Below are 26,702 nucleotides of genomic sequence, written 5' to 3' on the forward strand. Positions count from 1 at the left end.
ATTAGAATCATTTTTGATGGTGGTTATATACAGAAGGGGACACTATGAGGACACAATGTTTCATTTGTGCCATGAATGTTGGTCAGATGGATGAACTAATTAGCTATTTGGGGGAAAAGAGAGAGAGAGAATGTCTACACCCAAGCACTTGTACTAAGTTCCAGAGGGAACACAGGCTTAATTAGGAAAAAGTAAAACCATGAGATTATCAGAAAATAGGAATGAAAGCAGTCTTATGAAATACTGGAGTTAGGAAGTCCTATCTAAGCAATTCAAAAACCACAAATAGAAAAGATGAATCAGTTTGATTATGTAAACATTTGAAACTTTCATATAGCAATACACAAGGCAAAAAGATGAGACTAGGAAAAACATTCACAAAAAAACAAATATTACTATATGAACTCTTAGAAGCAATGTGAAAGAGAACTTTATTATCCATTGGCCATTTTTCTAAAAGAAAATAATAGAGTAATTCCCGGAAGAAATACAAGTGCCATTAAGTGATAGAAAAGATGTTCAGTGTTAATAAAAGAAATAGAACTGCAGTGAGACTTTTCACACATCTGCTTGGCTAAGCTTTAAATGACTGGGAAAGCCTGACAATGGCAAGAATGTGGGGGAAATAAGATCTCGTGTATTATTTACAGGAATGTATAAAAAGACAAGATCTTTCTGGAGGGAAGTGTGATAATCTACATTCATATGTGGGAAAAAAAAAACCCATATATTTTGACCCAGTAGTCCCTACTTGCAGGCATTTAATACCCTAAATTGGTATTTGCATCAATACTAAAGGATACACAAGTATCCTTATCACTTCATTGATTATAACAGTGAAAAAATAGCGACTTAAATGTCCATCCATAGGAGACTAGTTACTTAGGTACATCCAATAAACTAATAACCATTAAAATGATGTTGGTCTTTATTTGACCAGGACCAATGTTGATGGGGCACTGTTTAACAAGTATTTTAAAACTGATGCCAGTTTATGTAAAGGTATGTATGTATGTATACAGATGCATAAAGAGAAGGCTATTTTCTCTTGACTTTGAGATTTTTGGTGACACTCTCTTTGGTGCTTTTCAGTTGCGTTTTCATTTTTAAAAGAGTGAGCTTTTTGTGTGCACAAGTGAAATAGGCTATTTTCAAAGAAGGTGCTTGGCTTACCGGACATCCTATTGCCGCCCGGAGGAACATCAAAACTGGGCTGGAGATGGGGGCAGCTCCAGTGACCATGAAGCTAACCCTCCCGCCAAGGCTGTCCTGTTCAGGAGAAACAAAAGAGCTGCTGAAACCTATGCCCTTGGCTTCAGTTTCTTCCACTGCAAAATGGGTAGAACAGCCTACCCAGTGTTTTTATAAGAGTTAAACTAGTTAATTTACAAAGCACTTACACTAGGGCATGCCATTGAGGAAAAGCACTTAAAATGTTAGCTTTTATTGTCACTTACATCCCTAGCTGAGACTAGACTTGCAAGTTTTTAAAAATTTCCTCAGATGATTTATATTCCCAGACCCTTCACATTACTTATAATCTCAACAGACCACCCAAGAGAATAAGACTGTGTGCCAAAACTTAAGAAAATCCATTTTCTACTTTTTGACCAATTTCCTTTAATGACAAAGTTGTCCCAGAGAGACCTCACCTCAAAAGGGGAGTAAACCCAGTAAGTGTGAAAGGATATCCCATTAAAGAGACACTCAGCCATCAGAGAAAAAGAAAAGTATGATAAGCTAGCAGGAAGCCCAGATATTTGCCTGGCTCTGTCCTGTACCCAACCAACCTACCTGGATCTTTCCAAAGATGAGCTTGTCCCAGAAACTGTCACGCCTGATGATACCCTTTTTTACTTCACTGAATTTACAGGAAATAGCCAGGTTCAACAAGAACTTCTTCAAGGGTGTCTTGGCTTCATTGTGTACCTGGAAAATGATAGTTCCTCTTAGTTGGAAACCTACTGGAGATACTCACCAACGCCATTCACCAGTGAGCAAAAGATAGTGCCTTCTTGCTTCATACGGAAGTGACTTTCATGTCATGAACTGCATTGCTAAATAATGATGATTCCAGAGAATTAGGGCCACACTAAGAAATAAGTGCACTGAGTGTATAGGTACAGAATTCCAGCTCCTCCAGATTCCTTGTCCTTGGCAAACAACTTTGACAGCTGAAATAAGTGTGTCCTCAAAATGTTGTCAACATCTGCCTACCAAATCACCTGGGGGTACTAGATAAAAAACAGCTCAATGGACAACACTTTTAGGGCTTTGATTTAATAGATCAAAGAAAGGCCTAGGAATCTCTCCCTCCTATCTCTCCCTCCCCTTGCCCTATAATGCTTATGTACATTAAATATGGAAAAATACCACTCTTATCTGTAACTAAAGTTTGTTTAACCACACCATACAAAACCCAACAGATTTTTCTATTTATTTATTCCCTTTGGACTTAATTATGGCACCATTTTACCAGCTCATTATTTCCCTAGACTCCCTTACTCTTGCCTCACTGTGACTAATCTATAAACCATGTACCTGCCAAAGGGGAGCTTCAAGTACAACTCGAAGAAATCCCCTTACTTCCAAAATGAAATCCTGAACCCCATATTCTGGCCTTCAGGACTCCATCCAACCAGAAGTCAGATTCAAGGAAATCAAAGTTCTTTTCCAGTTCAAAATTGGAAAAGAACTCTCTAGCCATCTTCCATATTTACACTTCCATTTTTAAGCCTTTAGCTAAATTGAGCTATTCATCCTTAGCCCCTAATGCCAACTGTGCTCTAGGTTCTAGGCATCTACTTATGCCTATACCATCATTTTGTCAATATCTCACCACCTCTCTCCGAGATCTACGCTCAAATGTTGCCAGCATCCTGTCATTCCTGATACCTCTTTCAACCTTAAGAGATTTATCTTCATCATTCACAAGGCAACTTCCTCCTAATATATCACTGACAGAGGCTGGAATTTGTAGTCACAGTAATAAAGTCCTTCATTTTTAAAATAAGTTGCAGAGTAAGCTGTGTGTTTAGTATTACCATATCATTAAAAAACTATCAAAAGTAAAAATGTCTAATAACATGAACCAAAACCATAACAGCCGCCAAATCTAATAATTCCGTAGCATGCTGACAGCTGCTAGGGTTGTTAACAATTCTGTTAAAACTAGCACTTTCAATATTCAGGGGTCATCTGTGTGCTAGAATGCTGCCTGCCCCATCACCAAAGCCCCAGGATAGTACTGAGATTCACAAGTGTGAAGGGGAATGCTAGAATCTCAGGGGTGGAGTCCAAAGCATGTGCAGAGTGGCCATGTGTTATTTCCTCGGGGATCCCATGTCTATGGAATTGTGAGATGATCAAATATCTGATTAAGAGCCTGGACTCTATTACTATATTGCCTGGGTTCAAATCCCAGTTCCAAGGACTCCTTGGAAAAGTTAGACAATCCAAGACTTGGGTGAGAAACACAAAAGATAAGCTTGGGACATGTTATGGGGAGTTATGTCAAAAGGACACATGAAGAACTTGATTGGGTTCCCAATTTTGATGGTGGGACAATTTGAACATCAGAAAGAATGACTGAAATGGATTAAGCATACAACTATGCAAATCACGAGTTCAAAATATTACAAATGAAAAATCTTGGTCATTTCTGAAGATCTCTGGGGCACCAATTCATTATTCTAAAGATTGATAAATAAAGGGAAAGAACACTTGTCACATCTTTCTAGAAGAATCTCAGCTAATGAATGCAGGAGAAATGATTGAATTAGAAAAATCACCGTGTTGTAAAGTTGAATGAAAAATAGAGCAGTGATCAATGACAACTAACTACTATGTGACAGTTTGATTCTGGACCAAACCCTTATTGGTTATGATTCTGGCCAGGTTTTTTTTTTTTTTTTTTTTCTTTTCTTTCTTCCTCCTCTCCCCTCCCCAAGGCTCAGTCTCCTCAGCTGGAAGTTGGGAACAGTAAGTGTGGATGGGATTTCCTGTGTTTTTGCAAGTATTAGTGGAATGCATATGAAATGTTGCCCATGGGCCTGGTACCTCAGCAAGAAACTCAAGAGCCTATAGGCATTATGAAAGCGGAGTAACACCTCCTCAATAAGTCAGCTTAATTTTGAGGGGCTCCCTAAGTCCCTGACTTGAGCTCTTTCTCCAGATCTGGTCCAAACGATCTTATCCGCATGAAAGGAGTTTTCATTTATTGTGGTTTTTTACAGTTGCATTTGTGAATGTGGCTATTAGGTGGATGCTCATGGGGAGTAGGGGGCGTATGTGGGAAAACTTTCTTAGCAACGTAAAGTCCCTAAAAACCTTAGTCAGGCCTAAGCCACAGACCGTTCCTTCATCTCCAGGGCAAGCCCCACAGAAGCAAGGTTGGCACCTTATCGTAGATTCTGTTGAGTAGTCGAGGCACAGAAGGAAACACTGTGGGCTTCAGAGTTTTCAGGTCATCAGGAAGCAACCGAATATCTCCTTGGAAGAAACCGACTTTGGCACCACAAGAGTACACGATAGTCTAAAAGCAAAACCAAAGAGCAGGGCTCAGAGCCAAAGGCCCACTTCATGGTGGCGGGAGGGGGGCTGTCTTGGGCAGAATTGAGGAACTAGGTTGCCATCCACAGGCACTTTTCTCTGTACAGCACCCTCCCCACAAATTTCAGATACCCAGAACTCTGAGAGCCTGTGCCCAAGACAGGTTGGAAACTCATTTCTGCTGAGGTGGCAGGACAGGGAAGACAGACCGTGAGATGGAGGGCCCACCCTATTCCACCTGTAGCTCTGAGTGACAGTTCGAGACACTGTCCTTTGTAAGAGACCGTCCATCATGTAGCACTAAGAAAAACCCTGCCACTGAAACCAGAACATGCCTACGGTTGGAAGACTATCTCAATGTCGGAGGTGTTAGAATGTGAAAAAGTATGCTTATTAGAGTTCATATTTTATTAATCAGATGCCAACACTTTAGCCCAAGGAACTGAATTGTTCATTTTGGCATTTCACGCATCAACAGATAAACTGGTTGAAGAGGTATTTAAGTGAGTAGCAGCGAGGGGATTTTCCATCCATACTACTGCATGTGTCTTGGGAAGGCCAGCACTATTTTCCGTTCTCAAATCAGCCCCAGAATTGCCTGACAAGCCTGGAGTCCACTGACAGAAAGGCAGCTCTCTGGCATTCATATGATCCTAACTGGCTCTACCTTGACACATACTGAACATCTTACCCGGATCAAATGTTCCTTCTCTGCACCTTTGTGGGAAACTTCCTTTTCTCTAACCCTAGGTCTTTTTTTTTTTTTTTTTAATTTTTAATGTTTATTTATTTTTGAGAGAGAGTGAGAGAGACATAGAGCATGAGTGGGGGAGGGGCAGACACACACACACACACACACACACACACACACACACACACACACACAGAATCCAAAGCAGGCTCCAGGTTCTGAGCTGTCAGCACAGAGCCCGATGCGGGGCTCACCCCCACAAACCGTGAGATCACGACCTGAGTCAAAGTCAAACACTCAACTGACTGAGCCACCCAGGTGCCCCTAACCCTAGGTCTTTTAAAAAAATTCTAACAAAAATAAAATGTAAAGGAAGAAACAATATTCCTATCCCAAAATAGAATTAAGAGCAGATAGTAAGCTCCTGGCTATGACGTCACTGGACTCACAGGCCCCTGGGTAAAGACAGGAGCAACCATTAATTCTGCTGGACATATATAGACACAACTAGAAAGGCTTGCAGCAAGTGTAAATGCCAGGGTTAGGACTCAACTGCACCAGCTCCCTGTGTGCTTCTTTCCAATTAGAGAAAGGATCACAAATGTTGTGTAGCTGCCTTTGAAATAAACATGGAACTACTAATCAAGACTGCCTTTTCACATACGTGGTAGGAACATAGGTCACTCACCTGTACAATCCTCTCAAACATATGAGCCAAGGGGAGGTAGGAAATGGACACATCCTCAGTGGTGGGCTTGAAAATACACTATAGATCAGAACAAGAAAGAGACACCATTGGATTAGTGCTAACTTTCTATTCTAAAGGAGATTTAAAAGCAGCTCCTATTAACTACAGTTAATAATACTGTGTTGGAGATTTGAAAGTTGTTAAGTGAGTAGATCTGAAAAGTTCTCATCACAAGAAAAAAAACTATGTGTGTTGATGGACTTGGAATTTATCACAGGGACCATTTTGCAGTATATGCATATATGGAATCACGTTGTACACCTGAAATTAATATGTCAATAATATCTCAACAAAATTTTTTCTTTAATTTTAAAGAAATTGCCAGGATTGCCACACATAGTTGCACAGGTTGTGCACTGTATGACTGAAGTTAAGGTGCTCCTTAACTTCACTGAGTGTAGATACATGCAGTGATTCTAAGAGACCAAGGCTGCAAAATGCACAGTCCTCTGGACAAAGATGTACCAGTATTTGTCCACACTGATTCATTGTCAGGCCTTTAACGTGGCTTTGGTTTTGTTTTGTTTTTTTGTCTCTGCCTCCTCTAACATCAAGATTAAAATCTTATGACGGATTTACATTTTAATGAATACCTCTTTTTAAATTGACCACTGACCTCCATACATTTGAGAAAAGCAGAACTGTTTGCAACAATATTTTCATGGGTCAACATGGCTCCTTTAGGGTCACCTGTAGGAAATAGGACATGGAAAAAAAGACCCTTTAAATAACTAACAGGTAGCCTTTGGTTGTGAAATAAGAAGCTGCATTCAAATGGTTCTGTTCCAGAGAGTCAAGAGCTTCTCTGGTCACTGTGTCTTTTTTATGAATGGTATAGGACTCCGTTTATGAATGATTAATGCACCCAGAGACACTACTGCTGACAACATTGCTAGACTTCTACTACCACAGAGGGTACAGCCACAATCTCACATTGCAACAGTCGAAAATAAAACTCCAAGTGACCCCCCACCCCCCCCAACCTTGCACTGTTTTCATGTTTAAGACTTCAGACCTAACTATATTTCCTAACTATCACATTACAAACTGGCACATGGGGCCATATCTAAATCTACTTGGAGTTATAACAGATAAGTAGCTTCAGGGGTAGGGATGGGCACACACTGATCTGTGTAGAACTGTCCCCGAGTCACCTTGATTGAAACCATTCTGGTGGGTCAAGTCGAGAGAGTGGTGGTTGGGGAAGAAAATTGACTCTGATGCCATCTGTATGGTTCCTGAAGTCCACAGCATGGAAAAACCTCCCCATGTGTTCCATGAAGTTTACTTGCTTATACTTACATTTTTCCACATGGGCATCCATACTCAAAACTTAGGTTGTATGACCCTAAGGATAGGGTATATTTACCAGACCAGTGGTGATTCACACTATGTTTTTGGCTGAGCAGAGGCCTCTGGGACAGCTTCATGGGCACTGACCTGTGGTCCCACTGGTGAAGCAGATGATACTCAGGTCTTCTGGTCTAGGGGGCTAGAGGAGGAAGCACAAAGGATTAATCTACCAACAGCTTTGGGAGTTGAATATGGCAAGACTCAATTTTGGGCAGAAGAAAACTTACCATAGGTTTTCTGAAGTTCTCTTTGCCTAGATTCTACGTGAACAGAAAGCCAAGAAAGGAAGTCATCGGTTAAGATGGACAGACTTATGACAAACACAGCCCTCTCTTTCCTTTTCCATGTAAACACCTCCCTTTTCTGTGGGAATCAAAGCAATGCTCTAACCCAGATCAGGCCTAGAAGCCAATATTCAGGCAGGGAAGAACATAAGGTTTCCCTAGAATACCAGCCTCAAGCAGGCAGATTTCAGATGTCTAAACTTCCCATTGTATTCTTGGGGTCCAGTCATCTAGGAACATTACTAAATCTTTCTGAATAATAGGAATAGTTGACATTTCAGGGCTCACTATATACCAGTCGCTGTCCTGAACACTTTATATAGATTGACTCATTTAACACTTTACAACTCCTCTGTGAGTTAGGGACTATTTCATCCTTATTTTACAGAGGGGAAAAGGGAGATGTGGAGAAACTTGCCTAAGGTCACCTGACTAATAGATGTGGAGCTGGAATATGAACCCTGTAACCTGACTCCAGGACCCACATCCTTAACTACCACTGACCTCAGTATTCATAAATCCTCCACTTAGAAGACTGTGCCCATTGACCACAGACCTTTCTTCTCCTCTGGCATGGCTTCTGAATTGTTTTAGAGAAATAATTCTCAAACTTCACGGCATGAGTCTCATTTACTCCTCTTAAAGCTATTATTTGAATTTAAAGCCCATACCTCAGCATCAAACAGCAATAAGATCTCAACTCCATTTTTCTCTCCTCTTTCCTTTAGGTCATCCTCAAAGGGATCCATGAGGATGATCAATTTCAGGCCTGGGGTGAGGCCCTTCTTCACATTCTCTATCAGGAGAGATGCCTTTTGGGGAGTGTCACAGATCACCGCAGAGATATTAGCTGGAAGCAGAAACAGAGCCAGAGGTCACCTTCATGGTACCTGCTAGGTACCTGATTGCCTTGCAACAAGGAAGAGATTTTTGAAAATTTCAAAGCTAGTGGGTACCCAAAGGAGATTATGTCTGCAAATCAGATTTATAATGCAGAAAACCTGAAACATTCCATCGATAATAAACGAGCTTAATTGAAACAGAAGCACATAGTTTTCATGCATGCTACCTACCCAGTTTACAGTTTCTAGAGTCATGTAATTCTTTCTGCTTAAGAATACAGACAACAAACATGGATCACTTAGGTGTGGTCCTGTCACTGTGTTTTATTTTGGGGAGGGAAGTAGGGAGTAGAAGAGAAAAGGGACAAATGGGATTTCAGCAGACAAACATTTTATGATTCTAAATGTTAGCATTTGCTGTGATAGTTGTTTGTAAAAATAAAAAAACGACAACAACTGCTGATTATGTTTATAGTTTAAATGGGTCTACTCACTCAACCTACTAGTTCTGGGACAGAAGGTAAGATCTTGGATATGTGAAAGAGCTGTTACTTGACCTTTGAGCTTGTACTTATTTCTCTAACCATGGTAATTTTTTTCTACAAATTCACCATGGACATTGGTGCATGCTGGCTAACTGTACTGACTTGGATTTACAATGATAGGAAATGAGATCAGAAGTTCCATAGTGATTTAGTCAATTAAATGACTTAGTCACTCACTCGATGACCTTTTATCCAGTGTGGCCAAAGTAAGGCATCTTATCTCTAAACTATACTGTCACACCGTGCCACCTTGAACATTTTATTGAACTTTCTATCTGTACATATCCCTGCTTGTGCTTTTGGTAACTTCCTTGTAAATTATAGCCTCGGTACTACAGGACAGGAAAGACTTGAGCAAATTCTGGCCATAGCATTCCAAGTCTGTTAACCAAAGCAGATATTGAGGAATCACTCAGCATGAACACAGAATCAAGTTATAATTTAATAGCAAAGCTTTACCCTTGTTGACAATGTATATGATGGCGTCTGCTCCCAAGGTATCATACAGGGGGACGGCTACCATGGAGTATGTGTAACAAGCCAACTCAGAGATGATCCACTGTATGGAGAAAAGCTCCAGTAAGAACTAGAGAACGCTTTGAAAGGGAAGAGTATTACTTCAGTCATTCAGCCCACAAATGCTTGTTTGAGGCCTTCGTGTTGAAAGAAATCACGTGGGGCCCTAGAGGCTTCCATTGCTAATGCTATAGAGTACAGCTAAATAAAGGAGATAAGCTAGGCGCGGAGACGACTACTACACAAAGGACCAAAATCCAAAGGTAGAAGTGCAGTAAGTTCTATCCATAAGAGGTACAGAAAGCATTCGTTTTAAGGAATTTAAAGGAAGGAGAGATCACTTTTGGGGTGGCGTAAAGGCCATCTGGGACTACTTTGGGGAAAGTGATGGAAATGGGGCAGGGCTTTGAAGGACTGGTAAGATTTGACTATGGAGGTGGAGGCAGAGCAGGCATTCAGGGAAGAAGGAAGTGGATGAACAAAGATAGGATAGCACAACATCACTGTATATACATCAAGAAGCGTGAAGGTTAATACAAAATGAATTGGAAAGGTGGGTCAGCATCTGCGAGTGGTGGGCCTTAAATGTCAGTCTAGGTGTTACGGACTGAGTTGTGTCCACCCCCCAACCCCCCTGAAAATCATGTTGAAACCCTAACACCCAATGTGACTGCTTTGGGAGATAGGGCCTTTCAAGAGGTAATAAATAAGGTCCTAAGGGTGGAACTTTGATCCGATATGACTGGTGTCCTTATAAGAAGAAGAAGAGGCACCAAGGGTAACAGAAGAGGCCACGTGAGGACTCATTTTGAAGGCAGCCATCTGCAAGCCAAGAAGAGAAGCCTCAGTAGAAACCAAACATGCTGACACCTTGATCTTGGACTTTCAGCCTCCAGAACCATGAGAAAATAAAGTTCTATTGTTAAGCCACCCAGTCTGTGATATTTTGTTGTGGTTGCACAAGCGGACTAATATCCCAGGTTTGGCATTAAGTTCCTAAATTAAAGTCAAGGATATCCCTTCCTATCGAGGCTGGGTGTAACAAAGTGGAGTGTGTAGATTCACCCAAAAGTGCAGCCAGTGTCCTCTCAGCTTTTAGGTTAAGCAACTGGCTCTAGTAAGCATAGGACTTCCAACTATTCTGAAGCATACAAAGGCTTTCTCTGAAGATACTGGCCTAATGACTTAACTAAAGCTTGAGTCCAATCATCTTAATGTCTACGTCTTCTTTCAACTCATTATATAAAGATGGTTATAGCCACTCTCAGTAGCAATGGGTACCTTGTTTGATAAGTTCAAGTACAACATGAATGTTCCAATTCTAATACAAACACCTCCCCTCCTTTCTACAATGTCCACAAGCTCTTATTTGCCAGCTCCCCACAGCGTCCTTACTTTCTCCTCATTTGGCAGAGACTGACTTAAAGTGAATCATAATGGGCTAGGAAATAAGAGAAATCCAGTTACCAACTTAGATCATTAGACATTCAACCAGGGATTAAGGAGGCTCTGAGCTGTAACTCTTTACACTGGAACAATATTTAAAGAGTAGGAGGTCTTTAAATAGTTTTGGTAAGTCATCAGCAAGTATAAAAGTATTGGTTTCAGGGTGGGGTTTAAGTCTTTAGACCTAGCCCTGACTCATTTCTGGAGTTAACTTCAACATGGTTACCTCTGGCCTATTCTGAGCAAAGATGCCAATGAATTGGTCTGTTGATGGCCCATATCCTTTATGCAAGAGACAGGAGCCCAGGTATTCTGCTCGATCAGACACCTACAAGACGGGGGTGGGGGTGGGGGCAAAAAAAAAAAAAAAAAAAAAAAAGCAGTCAAGAGACCAAAGTAGCTCAGAATACCACAGTAAGAATCTATCCAATACCATGGGCATGACTTACCTGCTTGTAAGACAGCCATCTGTAGGGCTGGTTTGGTTTTCTATATCCCAAGCAAGGCCCATTATCTAAAAACATAACATTAAAAGAAAATCAGCTCCATCTGCAAATCCTTTGGACCAGAGAAGATAGCAGGAGATTAGGAAGAGACAAGACACAAAGGAGGAGAAATCCAGTAAGAATGTGAGCTACTCTTATGAAGGAAATTCAAAGGCAGTAAGTACTCAGTTCTCAAAGGCAGAAAGAGTTTTTACCAACTACATTAGAAATATTTAGGAAGTGCATTTGGAACTACATTTGAAACATTTAGGAAAGGTTTTCAAACATTCAGGGTGTTTTGGTGTTGGAATATGTGACCCTTATTGGAACAGACATTTGAAGAAAACCGGCAGGATGGACAACCCATATGATGTGAATAAGTAAAATCCCACAAGAAACACAAAGAACCTATATTGGATAATCTTGGATTGAGCTTCCTTATAATAAGAGAAATGTATGCTCATAAAAAATATGTAAAAAATCAAAATATGAGCTGTCAATGATTCCATCACCTAAACACCATTATCATTATCAAATATCAAATTATCAAACACAAATATCATTAACACTGATCTTTATTTTCATAGTTCCTTTGTATAATTTTACAGGGTTATGTTCATTCCACATATACACTTTGGATCCTGCTTCCTTCTCCCATCTGATTTAAAAATTCCCATGTTGTCATGTCTTCTCTATAGAGATTTCAGTGGCCTTTTATGACCATCCGATGAAGGGTTCTACTGCAGTTGAATTTATCTCAGTATGAGTATTTAGGTTGTTTCCAAATTTGACACCTTAAATAATGCTATAATAAATACTCTCAAATCCTAATTTCAAGTTTAGGACGTTTTCTTGGAGTCTCTGAAATGAAATAACTTGGCTGGGGAGGGCTTGGGGGTTGTGGCGGTCAGTGGAGCTCTGCTGCACGAAGCAGTTGTGACAATTGGCTTTTCTCCCACCAGCGACATTTCAAGTAGTAGACACTAAATAGTATCTTTTTATCATACTTCTGGTTTGATAGGCTTAAAAAGTACTTCCGTCTAAGTTTCTTTAACAGCTATTCAGGTGGGACCTTTCCCCTCGTTTCATTTACTCTCTTGAATCACCTGTTCATGTACTTAGCCTGTTTATAGAATGTCTTCTGAGATACTGAGACTCATAAGGAACCACAGTGACATATGTGCACTTGTGCACACACAGTTGCACACCTGTACACACACACACATACGTTCACCTTTTATATTTTTTTTAAATTTTTTTAATATTTATTTATTTTTGAGACAGAGAGAGACAGAGCATGAACAGGGGAGGGTCAGAGAGAGAGGGAGACAAAGAATCTGAAACAGGTTCCATGCTCTGAGCTGTCAGCACAGAGCCCGACGCGGGGCTTGAACTCACACCGCGAGATCGTGACCTGAGCCGAAGTCGGACGCTTAACCGACTGAGCCACCCAGGCGCCCCGTCACCTTCGATATTTTTACAATTGTGGCGTACATTTGTCAAGAGAAGAATGAAGCTTCCTAATTGCTGAAGGTTGGGAGCTCCACTTGCTAGAAACAAACAGCGCGGCTTTGAAAATCACAGAAGTGGTGTTGTCCAGCTAGGGAGCAACGCTAACTAACGGAGAAGCCCCCTCATCCAAGCCAGAAATAGACAGAGTTATAAATAGAAAAGTGGAAGTGAAGGAAATTTTACCCAGAGGATCTAGCCAAATTGCTGGAGGAATTCGGATCTTGCCAAAAGGAAGCATTCTGAGACAGAGTTACTAAGAATTCAGAGGTAAATAAGTGAACTTCCAGCCTAAGTGACAGAAGGAAAGGGAAAGAAAGCCAGGAAGAGAGAACCACTCTGATTAAAGACATATTTAAAAAATGAATGAGGAGACTGTCCACGGGAAACATTGCTACTTTTTCCTTCTGCTGAAACAGCTGCACGAATGTGCAAGAAGTCAAGCCTGACACTAACTTTCTCGGAAGCCGGGCACGTGCTGGTCTGCAAGCTGCTCCCAGCCACTTCTCCATCCCAGAGAACGCACCTCCCGTGGCCTACTGCTGGGATCCCTTGTATTAAAATCCTCACTAGTGATAGCTAGCACCGATGGCATGTGACTCTGGGCACATGGGTAACTATTGTTACCCCTAAGGCACAAAGCATCATGAAGGACTGGGGCAGTTTCTTCAAGCCCACTCAGTAAGAGAATGGTGATAAATGTGGAAATGCCATTCTGCATCCCATCACTTCCCTAATGATGAACATTCTAGCAGAGGCCCACGGCCCAGGAACAAGTCAAATAATTGGCCCAAAGGGGCACCAACTGAAGCCTCATTAAACTCGGTGCCCTAATCGGTTTCAGCCTGATTAGCCGAAGTCCTGACCAGGCAACAGCTTCGCCTTTGATTAGCTTCGTCCCTCTATTCTAAGGTGCGGCCATCTACAAAGAGCCCACCGGTGAACAATTTCTTGGCCATATTGCTGCCCTCAGCTAAGTAGAGTGGAAACTCTGACTCCCAGAGCCCCTGGGAAGCTTTGTCAAAGATTCAGATTCTTGGGTCTCACTGTGTGGAATTCTGATCTGCTGCAATAGGGCAGAACTAGAGGAGAGTGTAAACACTCTCCATAGATGATTCGCAACAGAGACCATCTATTGGGTAGGCGTTAAAAGCATATGTTAGGGCTGATGTTTTCATCTCCACTTGGGACCAGACGTGTCATTTTCTGTTTCACGTGCCTGCTTCCACGAGAAACCCTTTTAACTTTATCTGCTTAGTTTTAATTTCGTATCAAAAAACGTCTTCCTTTTTTTGAAAACTATGTAATGTTTCTTAATTTTGTTTTTGGGATAGACAGAGTGCGAGTGGGGGAGGGGCAGAGAGAGAGGGAGACACAGAATCCGAAGCAGGCTCCAGACTCCGAGCTGTCAGCACAGAGCCCGATGTGGGGCTCGAACTCGCAAACTGTGAGATCATGACCTGGGCCGAAGTTGGACGCTTAGCCGACTGAGCCACCCAGGTGCCCCTTGAAAAACCTCTTCTCAATGAAGTATCATACATGCCACTTATCATGTGCTAAATGGCTTGTTTCCAGTTACAATAACAACACAGTAAAGAAAACTCACTGAAGCAAATTTTGAAAAAGGGAAAGTTCTAGGGGCGCCTGGGCGGCTCCGTCAGTTGAGCGTCCAACTCTCGCTTTTGGTACAGGTCATGTTCGTGAGATGAAGCCCCGCTATCAGCACAGAGCCTCCTTGGGAATCTCTCTCTTTCTCTCTCTGCCCCTCCCCCCACCAAAAATAAATAAAGAAACTTAAAAAAAAAAGAAAAAGAAAATTCCAAAGGAAAATCTTTTATGTTAGCCATATTGTATCTAAAGTTGCCAAAAAGTAAAGAAACTGATGGTTGGTTGGGGGTTTCTTTGTCATTTGCACGGAAGTCTAAATTAAGTGCTGACCTAGAGCCAGAAATAACCAAGTACAGTCCCCTTTGGAGACTTCAGAGAGAAGTTTGCTTTACAATAAGCCTTTCTTTGTCTGAAGGAGCAACTACTTTTATAAAACACTTAAGAGCTGACTGAAAATAGAACAATCTAGTCAAACGGTCAGATTTCAGAATCAGCTGCAACATTTTCTCGTTCCATCACCTTTGGAATGTCCCCGAACCTCTGACTTGCTGTTTCCTCGTTTTTAAGAGTAGAGGCAATAATAACTACTCCTGAAGGTTTAGGGGAGGTTAACGGGCTAGATGCGTGTAGTGCCTGCACGGTTTGCACCTGGCAGGAGTTGGCTGTTACATATTGCCACAGGTAAAAGGCAGAAGGGAAGAAGGGATAGGAAGTCACAGAGGCAAGGGCGCCTGGGTGGCTCAGTCAGTTAGGCATCCAACTTTGACTCAGGTCATGATCTTGTGGTTCATGAGTTCGAGCCTTGTTTCAGGCTCTGCGCTGACCGTGCAGAACCTGCTTGGGATTCTCTCTCTCTCTCTCTCTCTCTCTCTCTCTCTCTCTGTCTGTCTTCCCCTCCCCCACTTCTGTTCTCTCTTACTCCCTCAAAATAAATAAATAAAATTAAAAAAAAAAAAAGATGTCATACAGGCAAACCCATGTCTGGATAAAATGTCACCAAAGACTAAAGATGTAGGGAGAGCTATAAGCTGGTTGATTTTGGAAGGAAACTAGTGTGCCTCGCCTTGTGTTCAGTAATACAGATATAGGTAGTGAGCCTTGGTATGTACCAAATGAACCTGCCAAAGTGCATGTGGTGGTGTTTCTAAGGAGGTCCAAAAGATAATTGCCTTCTGCGATACTAAAGAGTAGTGGCATGGACCAGGATCGGGGTCAAGGACAAGGTAGATCGGGAGCCCTGGATGCCAATTCCGGCTCATATGCTGCATCTGTAAATTCAGGGAATTGCATTTACGAAAATCCCGTTTCTGAACAAATATAATGGACCCGTGAGCTAATCAAAATACTTTCCTCCACATTATTGTCAACTCTTTACCAACTTGCCGGGGAGGGCCTCTTTGTGTTAAGTAAGGAACAGATTCAGAGGTGAAGTGATTTTGCACAAGGTCACACAGCAGAAAGGGAAGAACTGGTTTTAAACTCAAGTCTGTCTGACACTGGTTCTCGCCCCCCGTTCTGATGCTATGTCCCCTGCATTTTGTATGCCAGCATTCTACTCAGACTACCGTTGGGTTTAAGAAGGGAGACAGGGGAGAAGAGGTATACCACAAGACCACACGTTGGTCTTCTTGCAGTCAAGGTTAGACTTCCAGGCCTACCAGACACAGCAAGTCCTCTTTGGAAAGTTTCATACAGCGTCCTGGCATCTGAGAAGTAGTAATGCAAGTCATTGTCCTTCTGGCCAGCACCCTTCCGTGCTCCTCCCTAAAACACAAGACCAAGTTTAGGCCAAGCCTGAGTGTCTCCTACCCTTTCCAAACCACTATGGATTGAATTCTTCAATTCAACCATATATTATATATTCAACCATATATACTGAACATTGAGGTCCCAGGAATGGTCCCTTTATTATTGAATGAAGTTTTAAGTCTCAAAATAGTAGTATCTCCACATTATAGAAACCCAGTGAATGTCACAGTTACATTTTTGGCACTCTCCTTCAACCCGTCTAGACACACACACACACACACACACACATACACACACACACACAGAGGAGACATAATACTATAATTTTATATTTAAAAAAAAATCACACCAAGTTTAAACATCTGTCAAATGCATACTATGTTCCAGCACTGTGCAAATACTACAGATGCAAAGTGAGTTAAGACAAAGTCACTATCCATCAGCATCTCATAAATGAGAGTCTACGGAGTGGAGGTGAAAAGGGAAAACATGCGACTATAATACTGTGATGTGCACACTGTAATACCAATGTACATTCTGGGAGATGAATAATGCTACCCACTCTGGGTTAAGTAGAAAGGTTGCAAAGAAATAATACTTAATAGAGACTTTGAAGATAAGTAAGCACTTAACCAAAAAGTTTTTTTAATGTAATTTTATTCTTAGGGATTAGGTGTTTCTTAAAATTTTTTGTAATGTCTATTTATTTTTGAGAGAGAGACAGAGTGTGAGCAGGGGAGGGGCAGAGAGAGAGGGAGACACAGAATCCGAAGCAGGCTCCAGGCTCCGAGCTGTCAGCACAGAGCCCGATGTGGGGCTCAGATTCATAAGCCATGAGATCATGATCTGAGCTGAAGTTGGAGGCCCAGCAAACTGAGCCACCCAGATGCCCCTACCAAAAAGTTATAGTTTGGTAACTTTGGTAGAGGGGAGGAAAAGGAGAACAATTCAGAGTGAAGAAACGGTCTGGATAAAGACGCAGAGGTGAGAAGACACATTGCCAAGCCTGGTGGATAGCTAGAGAGCAAGGTGTTAAAGAGGGATGGTATCGGGGCGCCTGGGTGGCTCGGTCAATTAAGCGTCCGACTTCGGCTCAGGTCACGATCTCACGGTCCGTGAGTTCGAGCCCCGCGTCGGTCTCTGTGCCGACAGCTCAGAGCCTGGAGCCTGTTTCAGATTCTGTGTCTCCCTCTCTCTGTGACCCTCCCCCATTCATGCTCTGTCTCTCTCTCTCTCAAAAATAAATAAACATTAAAAGAGGGATGGTATTGTGGCTGGGGATATGCCTAAAAATGTAAGTTACTGCCGAGAAAAGGGCCAAAAAAGTACAGGGGATAACACATGAGGTTATAACAAGAGATCTAACTTAGTCTAGAGCATCAGGGAAGATTTCCAGGAGATGGCACATAAAGTCAAGACGTCAACAACAAAGTTCCCTGTCTAGCAAAGGAAGATAGGATCTTAACTCTTTGTTTATAAGGAAGAAGGAAAGATGATTCAGACTCAACTTTTGGTAACTGGATGAGAAGAAATGCACTTAACTGAGAGCAGAAGGAGAAACAGGAAAATGTGTGTGTGTGTGCATAAGGGAGAAGATATGAAATATAGAGATTTGCTGAATTTGAGTGTCACTGAGATGGACTGGAACTGGGGAGATTTCAGAACTAGAAAGTCAGATTCAGGTGTCATAACCTTTTAGGTACAGGGGCGCTTGGGTGGCTCAGTCGGTTAAGCGTCTGACTTCGGCTCAGGTCACCATCTCACAGTCCGTGAGTTCGAGCCCCGCATCAGGCTCTGTGCTGACAGCTCGGAGCCTGGAGCCTGCTTCAGATTCTGTGTCTCCCTCTCTTTCTCTGCCCCTCCCTGCTCATGCTCTGTCTCTGTCTCAAAAATAAATAAAAACATTTTTAAAAAATTTAAAAAAGTAACCTTTTAGGTACTCAAGTCGTGAACGAGGGATTTCCTCAGCTGGGGATTGGCAGACTATAATCTGGGGCCATATCTGGCTTGTCATCTGGTTTTACAAAAAAAGGCTTATTGGAACACAGCATGCTCATTCATTTACATGCTGTCTGGTGATTTCATGTTACAGCAGCAGAGCTGAGTAGTTGTAACAGAGTCCGTGTGGCCTGCAGAGCCTAAACTACTCACCGTCCGTCCTTATAGAGCGTGTTCACCAACCCTTGTGTTAGAGAAATCAAGAGATGGTGAGATGGAAACTCTAGACGAGGGGGAGGAAAGAAGCTAAGTGACAAAGACTGTCTTGCAATTAGGAAGAGATCTCACTGAAGGATATTATGAAAGACAAAAAGAGAAGTTTTAAGAAAGATGAATTCTCAAGGCAAGTGAGAGGAAGGCTGAAGGAGAAATCATTGAATGTTGAAGTTAGGTTATGCATGAGCCAGAGGAGTTTGGGGGAGATGGTAGTAACAGGTGAGATCTCAGCGGGTCAATGGTCAGAAAAGGACATCGACAGGCTATTCTTAAAGAACTCTGGTGGAAAACGGGAGGATTGAAAGGAGGTGGTGATCTGAAGCTGCAGGATGAGCAGCATAGGAAGATGTCAACGAAGAATGTGCAGACATCCCAGGATAAAAGCGGGGTGGTGGAGAGTGGAGGCAGCTTGGAGGAGATTCTCGAGCACAGGAAAGAAGTTCCTGAAACAATCAGAAGAGGTTAGCCTTATAAAGGAACAAAAATACTTTCTTCTCTGAAAAGGAATGAATGTGAAAAATGAGGAAGAGAACATTCTGGGAGCTCTGCCTTTGCTCAGAGAGGTAGGAAGCTGTGTGACTTGCTGAAAGTTGGGGAATTGAGGCGAAAAGCCCTCTTCAGCTTCTGCCAGTTTTAAGAATGAATATGGACCCAAAGCCAGAATTTAACTTCAGGAAATAACCTCTTTACCATTCTCAGGTATTGGGTATCTCAATGACGGCTTTCTCCTGCCACCAACACCGGCTCTATCGCCTAGATAACAGGTCAGCAAAATTTTCCCATAGAGGGCTACATAGTAAAAACTTGGGGCTTCGTGGTGCACATCTCTTTTTATTTGGTTAACATCTCTTAAAAGATGTAAAAACCATTCTTAGCTGGCTAGCTGCTCACATAAAGGTGGATTCTGCCCACGGGCTGTAGTTGACCAACCCTGATCCAGATTATTAGCATCCTAAAACCTAGCTGTGGTTTTATGGCTGTTACAAAAGAAAGTACGCCAGTAATAGAAGTTGAAATTTGTAGATTTTCTGGTGATAGTTAACCTAAAAGGCTTCCTTTCCAACGCTATACCTGATTCTCCTCCTGAGTTATGCCAAGGACTTGGATTACATTTTGCGCTTGATCAAACTAGAAAGAGGAGGGGCGCCTGGGTGGCTTGGTCAGTTAAGCGTCCGACTTCGGCTCAGGTCATGATCTCACGGTCCATGAGTTCGAGCCCCGCCTCGGGCTCTGTGCTGACAGCTCAGAGCCTGGAGCCTGTTTCAGATTCTGTGTCTCCCTCTCTCTCTGCTCCTCCCCTATTCATGCTCTGTCTCTCTCTGTCTCAAAAATAAATAAACGTTAAAAAAAAATTTAAAAAAAAAAAAAGAAAGAGGATTGGTCAGTTACCTCGATTCCCACCGACTGGTTGTTCAAATCCACAGGAGGGAGGACTGGCTGCGGTCTGTTGATCAGCCACAGGAAGATGGCAGTTCCTAAGGTCAGGATGCAGATGAGTGCCGGAGTTGGAAGTGGAGAAAACAAGAAGTTAAAGATAAAAAGCATCTTTGTGAATAGCAGCAGGAAATTCAGGCCTTAAAAAAAAAAAAGAAAAGAAAGAAGAAAGAAAAAGTTAGAGGAAATGGCCATATATATATTTTTTTACTCGATAGTTGCGTTTACAAAAGGACGCACACACATACACGCATGCACTCGCGCACTTCTAACCCTCCAACAAACCAGGGTTGGACTTCTCTCGGGACAGAATTTCTCTTACTGTTTACTTCAGCAAAGTTGAAAATAATACAGTACATTCTCTACCCGCCCCCCACCCCGCCTGGCCACAACTTGACTGTCCTCCCACAAGGCAGAAAGGATTAAAGGAAACAGGTTAATCATTTCCTAGACAATTTTGCAAAATGATTGCCTTTTTGTTTTTTGGCCCAACAGGGCCTAGAAGAGCCTTTCTGGATCCAAACTAAGCTGGTTGTCAGAGGAGGGCACCCTGGAGAGCTTCTCCTGCCCAGTCAGACCAAAGGTCAGGAAGGACTCTTCTGGCTGGATTTTTCTAGTACAAAACAAACAGAACAGGGAACCTCTGTAGAGGTGACAGAGCAGATTTTAAAAATCAAGCTTTCTGCATGAATGACATTTCCTGCTGACCAGCTACACCTTGCTCATTGCTTTCTTTCTTGAAGCATCGGGAGAGTCTCAGGGATCAACAGCATCTCAGCTTGCTGTGTCCAATGTCCTTTCCTCCAGGGAGCCTTGGAGAAACCATTTTTACTGGAGGCAATGTCAGCCAGGTACATGGAAAGGGTGCTGGAAAATGCACCTGATGCATGGTAGCAAGTGAGCACTGAAGATTGAGGCCAGGAGGAGATCTCAGGGAACTGAAAGCAGCAAAGCTTTTTCCCCAACCCAGCTTTTCTTGTAGCTTCTAGCGATGTCTGGCTTCAAACTGCTCTAGTAGAAGGAGCTAGTGTTTGGGCAAGTCCTAGGAATTTACTCTGGCTAAGGCCATCTCTCCCATCTCTTGCCTCACAGCTTTCAGACTGGATTGTTTGCGAAAATCGTGGAATTTAATCCAACCAATGTCATGACATAGCATTTTACAGATAAGCAAATCGGAGCTCCCAAGGGTAAAGTGACTTGTCCAAGTTCACTCAGCATTTCCTGCTGCCGCTTCCCCATCAAAATCTGCAAAACCCCTCTTTCATCCCGAGTCTAGCTTTGGAGTTCAAAGAGACTGAATCTGGCTGGAACCGTAGAGGTGACGGCGAAGGAACATCTGAGTGTTCTCAAGAACACAAATTCTGAATTGCCTTTACTGTCACCTCTAAGATTCAACGGATAAAGAAGATATGGTTTATATATACAATGGAATACTACTTGGCAATGAGAAAGAATGAAATCATGCCATTGCAGCAACGTGGATAGAACTAGAAGGTATCATGCTGAGTGAAATAAGTCCGTCAGAGAAGGACAGATATCATATGTTTTCACTCATATGTGGATCTTGAGAAACTTAACAGAAGACCACGGGGGAAGGGAAAGGGAAAAAATAGTTACAAACAGAGAGGGAGGCAAACCATGAAAGACTCTTAAATACAGAGAACAAACTGAGGATTGACGGTGGCGGGGCAGGGGGGTGGAAGAGAGGGGAAAGTGGGTGATGGGCATTGAGGAGGGTACTTGTTGGGATGAGCACTGGGTGTTGTATGTAAGCCAATTTGACAATAAATTCTATTAAAAAAAAGTTTACTGCAGTGCCTTATGGAATAGTATCTCAGAGATGAGACCAAACATTCCCACTTTAAAATTGAGAGAACAAAGCAAGCCTGAGAGAACAAGTTTTATCAGATAAAGATCATAGTTGCCCTGAGAACTCTGAGAACTTTGGGGCTGCTGCCATTAGCTGGAATCTGGAACTTTCTCCCTCCACCCCAGCAAAGGCTAACCAAGCTCAGGAATTGTGTGTGGGAGCAGGCATGGTCACAAGAATGCTTCAGCCATTTTAGCATTTTTCTGCTCCCTGATTGGCTATTACCTGAATTTGGAGCAGTCCCTTTTCCATTTTATGGAGGAAAACTGACCTTCCAGAGACTGGGATGACTGTCCCCAACTCCTTGGTGTCTTCCACATTGTGTTTAGGGGAAGAAAAAGACGACAAAACAAAAACAAAGGCAAGGCCCCACAGGTGCTAGGTCACATAAGGACTGGGGGTGTTACCTACTGTGACCGCCTGCCAGGATTGTGAGAGCTGGGATTTTTAGAATCCAGCCTGTCCTGGACTTGTGAAGTGGCACGAGCCAGCCACCCCAGGCGGGGAGGCGGGCCGCCCCAGGGAAAATTATGAAATTGACAAAGCAGGTAGCAGAGCTGAAGCGAGGAGAGACCTGCTCTGTGCTCACCCATCCTGCCACCGCCAGCCCGGTTCCTGAGCTTGGGGACACTGCCACAAGCCTAGTATCTTCTGATCTGGGATTCTCTCCTCTGTCCTAATCTCACCTTCAAATTAAGAGATTCTTACCTTCACTCTCCTTCTCACCTATGAGAACAGCCTGTCACACTGAGGACTTTTGCTCCCTTCTTGCAGACGGCAGATTTACATTTTAACAAGTGATTTTGCAAACTTTGTCTTCAAAAGAAGGGCTAGAGGTGAAATTTCTGTGGCAGGTGGCAGCCAGGGATGCGGGGAGGAGAGTGGTCGAAGAGTTGGGCAGATAGCACAGAGAGAGGCAAGGAGAGAGACAGAACCCGTGACCAGAGCAAAGTCAGCACCTGCTGTCGACCCGGCCTGGTTGTTACCACACGGTAATGTGAACCCACGATCACGAGATCATCAGATTTTGTGCTCCCTAGAAAACCTAACACACTGGATTTTTACGAATCCTCAGTTTTAACTACAGGCCCAAGCAGTAAGAGTCTGGTATGGGATGAACAAAAAGACATCTGGATTAATCTGGACCATGGTCTGTCAATTCTTAAGCCTTCCTTTCAGACATACTGAAGTTACACAGCCCATGGATGTGATGAGACTGGCCACTTGGATACAAACAAGGGAGATACTTATGAAAGCCAAGCCCACAGCTTCAGGAGAATGAAGTACCTTGCTTGCATTGGCAAGGGATTTTATTTGGAGAAGTCACTGAGAGATATATCTGTTTGTCAAGTGAAATAGCTTACTCACTTTGTTTGCTATTGTAAATCAGGTATTGAACTCAAATAGGACATGTGCAGAATATCAGACAGCTCCTCTCTGCCTCTCCACATTGTTAAAAGTTTATTTATTTTGAGAGCGGTGGGGGGGGGTGGGGAGGGAGGAGCAGAAAGAGAGGGAGGCAGAGAATCCCAAGCAGGCTTCATGCTGTCAGCCCCTCACAAACTGAACTGTGAGATCATGACCTGAGCTGAAACCAAGAGTCAGATGCTTAACCGACTAAACCACCCAGGCCCCCAGCCGTTTTAAAATGTACAATTCAGCAGCATTTAGTACATTCATGATGTTGTACAACCATCATGTCTAGTTAGGTCCAAAACATTTTCATCACGCAAAAAAAAAAAAAACCCCAAGTGCCCCTTAAGCAGTTAGTCCCCCTCTGCCCTTCCTCCTCAGCCCCTGGCAACCACTGATGTACTTTGTTTCTATGGACTTACAAATTCTTAATATTTCATATAAATGAATCGTGTATATGGGACTCTCTGTGTCTGACATTTCTCACTCAGCATATTTACAAGGTTTATCCACGTTATAGCATATATCAATACTTCATATCTTATGGCTGAATAACATTCCATTGTGTAGACAGACATTTTATGGATTCATTCATCAGCTGGTAGATATGGGGGTTGTTCCTACATCTTGGCAATGGTGACCAGTGCTATGAACATTTGTATGCAGATTTTACTATTTTCAGTTCTTTATGGTAAATACCTAGAAATGGAATTACTGGGTCACATGGTAATTGTATATTTAAACCTTTTGAAGAACCACCAAAATGTCTTCCACAATGGCTGTGCCATTTTACAGTCCAAACAGCAATAGACGGTTCTGATTTCTTTATATCCTCACCAACACTTACTATTTTCTGGGGGGTTTTGATAATAGCCACCCCACTAGGTATGAAATGCCATTTCCCTAATGACTAATGATGTTGAACATCTTTTCATAAGCTTGTTGACTATTTGTATTTCTTCTGTGAAGAAAGATCTATTACAGTCCTTCGCTCATTTTTAAATTGGGTGGTTTGTCTTTTTGTTGTTGAGTTGTAAGAGTGCTTTACATATTCTGGATACTAGACCCTTATCAGATATATGATTTGCCAATATTTTCTCCCATTCTTTCTTTCTTTCTTTTTTTTTTTTTAAGTAGGCTCTAAGCCCAGTGTGGGCCTTAACTCGTGACCCTGAGATCGAGTCAGATGCTCTATCAACTGAGCGACCCAGGTTCCCCTGCTCCCATTCAGTAGTCTGGATAGCCTTCTGAAGACATACACATATTTTTAACCTTATGATGCTAGTGCTAGAGAGGATTTGCAACTATATCACATAACTCTCTCATTGTTCAGTTGGGAGAAGCTGAGAGCCCAAGAGATGGTAAAACCTTTGGGCTACACCACTACTGAACTGGGAAGCTCTGGTTACCATCCCAACCTTTAGAATCCATTACAATTTCCAGATATGTTCAAGTAAATGAGGAGAAAAGCTACTGTCTCTTTTGTCACGTGTCCTTTGTCATTCAAATTACAATTCTGGTTCAGTCATTCAGTGGAACCCTCCACAAGGAGTTGATGTGGCGGCATTTCCTTCTCTCTTTATATCACTATTTGGGAAGGAATGGAGGAGGGGAAAGTGTGAAGGTGGCAAAGAGGAAAGAGAGCTGTGTTACACCGCACATAGGAGTGCCTGTTCCAGGTCATCTACAGATTGTTGAGCAAGCCATACTACACATTAAAATGGTTAGGATGGCCCCAGGTGGAAAGCTTCCTTCACTTTTTGACGTGGTGATAGTGACATACTGTAGTCCCTTCCACCAGGATGTCCATTTGTCCCCAGTCCTCCCCTTGGCTCCCTCCAGGGTCTTCCCTCCTCTGTGGTATGAAGTCACTCGTCTCCTGGCTCCTGACACATTTAGTTCCCAAGCTAGCTGAAGGATACCTTCCACCTTTATACCTGCTTGCAAGCTCCCAGGACAAGCCCCCGTGTCTAGGTTATGACTACCCCATATTCAGCTCTGAGTTTTGCTCCTTTGAGGATTTGGGCCACCATTTCTTCATGAAGTCTCATTTTCTGTGAATGAAGTCCCCAAATGGACCCTTCTACTATTCTAGTTTTTGGTCAACTATGTTTATTGCCATGAAGCTTTCAGGTTATCTTCGACCTACAAATATTGTTTTGTAGTCCCTTTTCTTTGAAAGATCTTATTTTTCCTACATGAATTCAGGTTTCCATCCATATGTCAATTCCCTTCAAGCCTCTGTATTTGCTCTTCCCTTTGCCTGAAACACTATTCCCCGGATCTGAAACAGTGTGTAATACTTACAGGCTGGGCCTCAACTCAAATGTCACCTCCTCAGAGACTTACTCTCTCTGATCACCCTACTTAATATTGCCTTTTCCACTCCAGTCACTACCACAGAACCTTGCTTTCTCTTCTCCATGATACTGTTCACTATCTGAAATAGTCCTAGTCCCTTATCATCCGTTGTCCCTACTGAACTGATGTTCTAACTAGAACAGAGATTTTTGTTTTGTGCACTATTGTATCTCCAATGCCTCCACCATTTCTGGCACATAGTTAGCTTTTGATGAGTGGTTCTTGAATAAATGGCCAGTTTTCTGGTTTAGAACTGTCTGCTTTAAATCCTCTGTTAGACCACGTTTCCCTTCCTAAAACTCAAACTCCCAAATCTTAGATCATCAAAAGTCACTCTGGCCAATATTGAGATAGGTACTCCCATATCAGTATTTGGCACAGTATTGGGTTAGGAATGGTAGGAAGTGAAAAGGAGGCATTTCTAACACATACCCAGGACTACTCAGGATGAGTATATACCTCTGAGCTTGAAAGACTCTACAAGATGAATCTTATCAAATGATGTCATCTACAGTAGTAAGTGAGCAGGAAATCCAGCCTAGAAAAAATAATTGTGTCAAAGAACAATAAGGCAAATTATCTTTGCTTTTAGGCCTGAAGAACTAACTATTTTCTGTGTGGTAATGAGATATAAATTGCAATCATAAGCTTTTGGGGGAAAAAAATCTACCTTCTAGAATAGTATACTAATTTGGATTTAATTGGTTTCTCTGTTCCCCTACATGTATGGACTCATTTTGTGGTGATAGACAGCTCATTAAAAGGGAGACCAGAGTCCCCAGGTTCTTATTCCCAATTAGTTAACACATTCTTCTGTACTGAATCACTTAGTTTCTTCTAGGGACTAGGTCACAAGACTTTAAGACTCATAATGACTCCAGAGGGGCCTGTGTGTTATTTAGGAGGCTGTATATGAAAGTTATGCTTTCTTAGTTGGGCTTTAAATCACCTGCCCAGGCTCCATTGTTAGTTTCCCTAAATCCCTGCCTCCCCCTCCAATGTAGGAAGCTTCCACCTCAGTTCTTAACCACATAGTTAATATTTCTAGACAAATTCCAAAGTAATGGCAAAGGTCAATAGAAC

At 42.4% G+C, this 26,702-nt stretch overlaps 1 protein-coding gene across 3 annotated transcripts in view; it reads right to left on the minus strand.

Annotated features, from left to right (window-relative positions):
- The window catches only part of ACSL5 (acyl-CoA synthetase long chain family member 5), a 44,776-nt gene that overhangs the window by 5,436 nt on the left and 12,638 nt on the right, over window positions 1-26,702 (minus strand). For all 3 annotated transcript variants that reach the window (XM_060641490.3, XM_060641488.2, XM_060641489.3), the window contains exons 2-14: window positions 19,931-20,115; window positions 16,237-16,342; window positions 11,426-11,490; window positions 11,203-11,304; window positions 9,474-9,573; window positions 8,299-8,477; window positions 7,571-7,603; window positions 7,431-7,482; window positions 6,607-6,680; window positions 5,931-6,008; window positions 4,400-4,534; window positions 1,795-1,929; window positions 1,174-1,269 (exon numbers count right to left, since the gene is read on the minus strand). In XM_060641490.3, coding sequence (XP_060497473.1) covers window positions 1,174-1,269; window positions 1,795-1,929; window positions 4,400-4,534; window positions 5,931-6,008; window positions 6,607-6,680; window positions 7,431-7,482; window positions 7,571-7,603; window positions 8,299-8,477; window positions 9,474-9,573; window positions 11,203-11,304; window positions 11,426-11,490; window positions 16,237-16,342; window positions 19,931-20,086 — 1,311 coding nt within the window. In that variant the 5' untranslated portion in view covers window positions 20,087-20,115. The remainder of the gene's footprint in view (window positions 1-1,173; window positions 1,270-1,794; window positions 1,930-4,399; window positions 4,535-5,930; window positions 6,009-6,606; window positions 6,681-7,430; window positions 7,483-7,570; window positions 7,604-8,298; window positions 8,478-9,473; window positions 9,574-11,202; window positions 11,305-11,425; window positions 11,491-16,236; window positions 16,343-19,930; window positions 20,116-26,702) is intronic.

The sequence above is a fragment of the Panthera onca genome, chromosome D2 (genome assembly GCF_046562875.1).
Source record: "Panthera onca isolate mPanOnc1 chromosome D2, mPanOnc1 haplotype 2, whole genome shotgun sequence".
In the NCBI taxonomy this organism is placed as follows: domain Eukaryota; kingdom Metazoa; phylum Chordata; class Mammalia; order Carnivora; family Felidae; genus Panthera; species Panthera onca.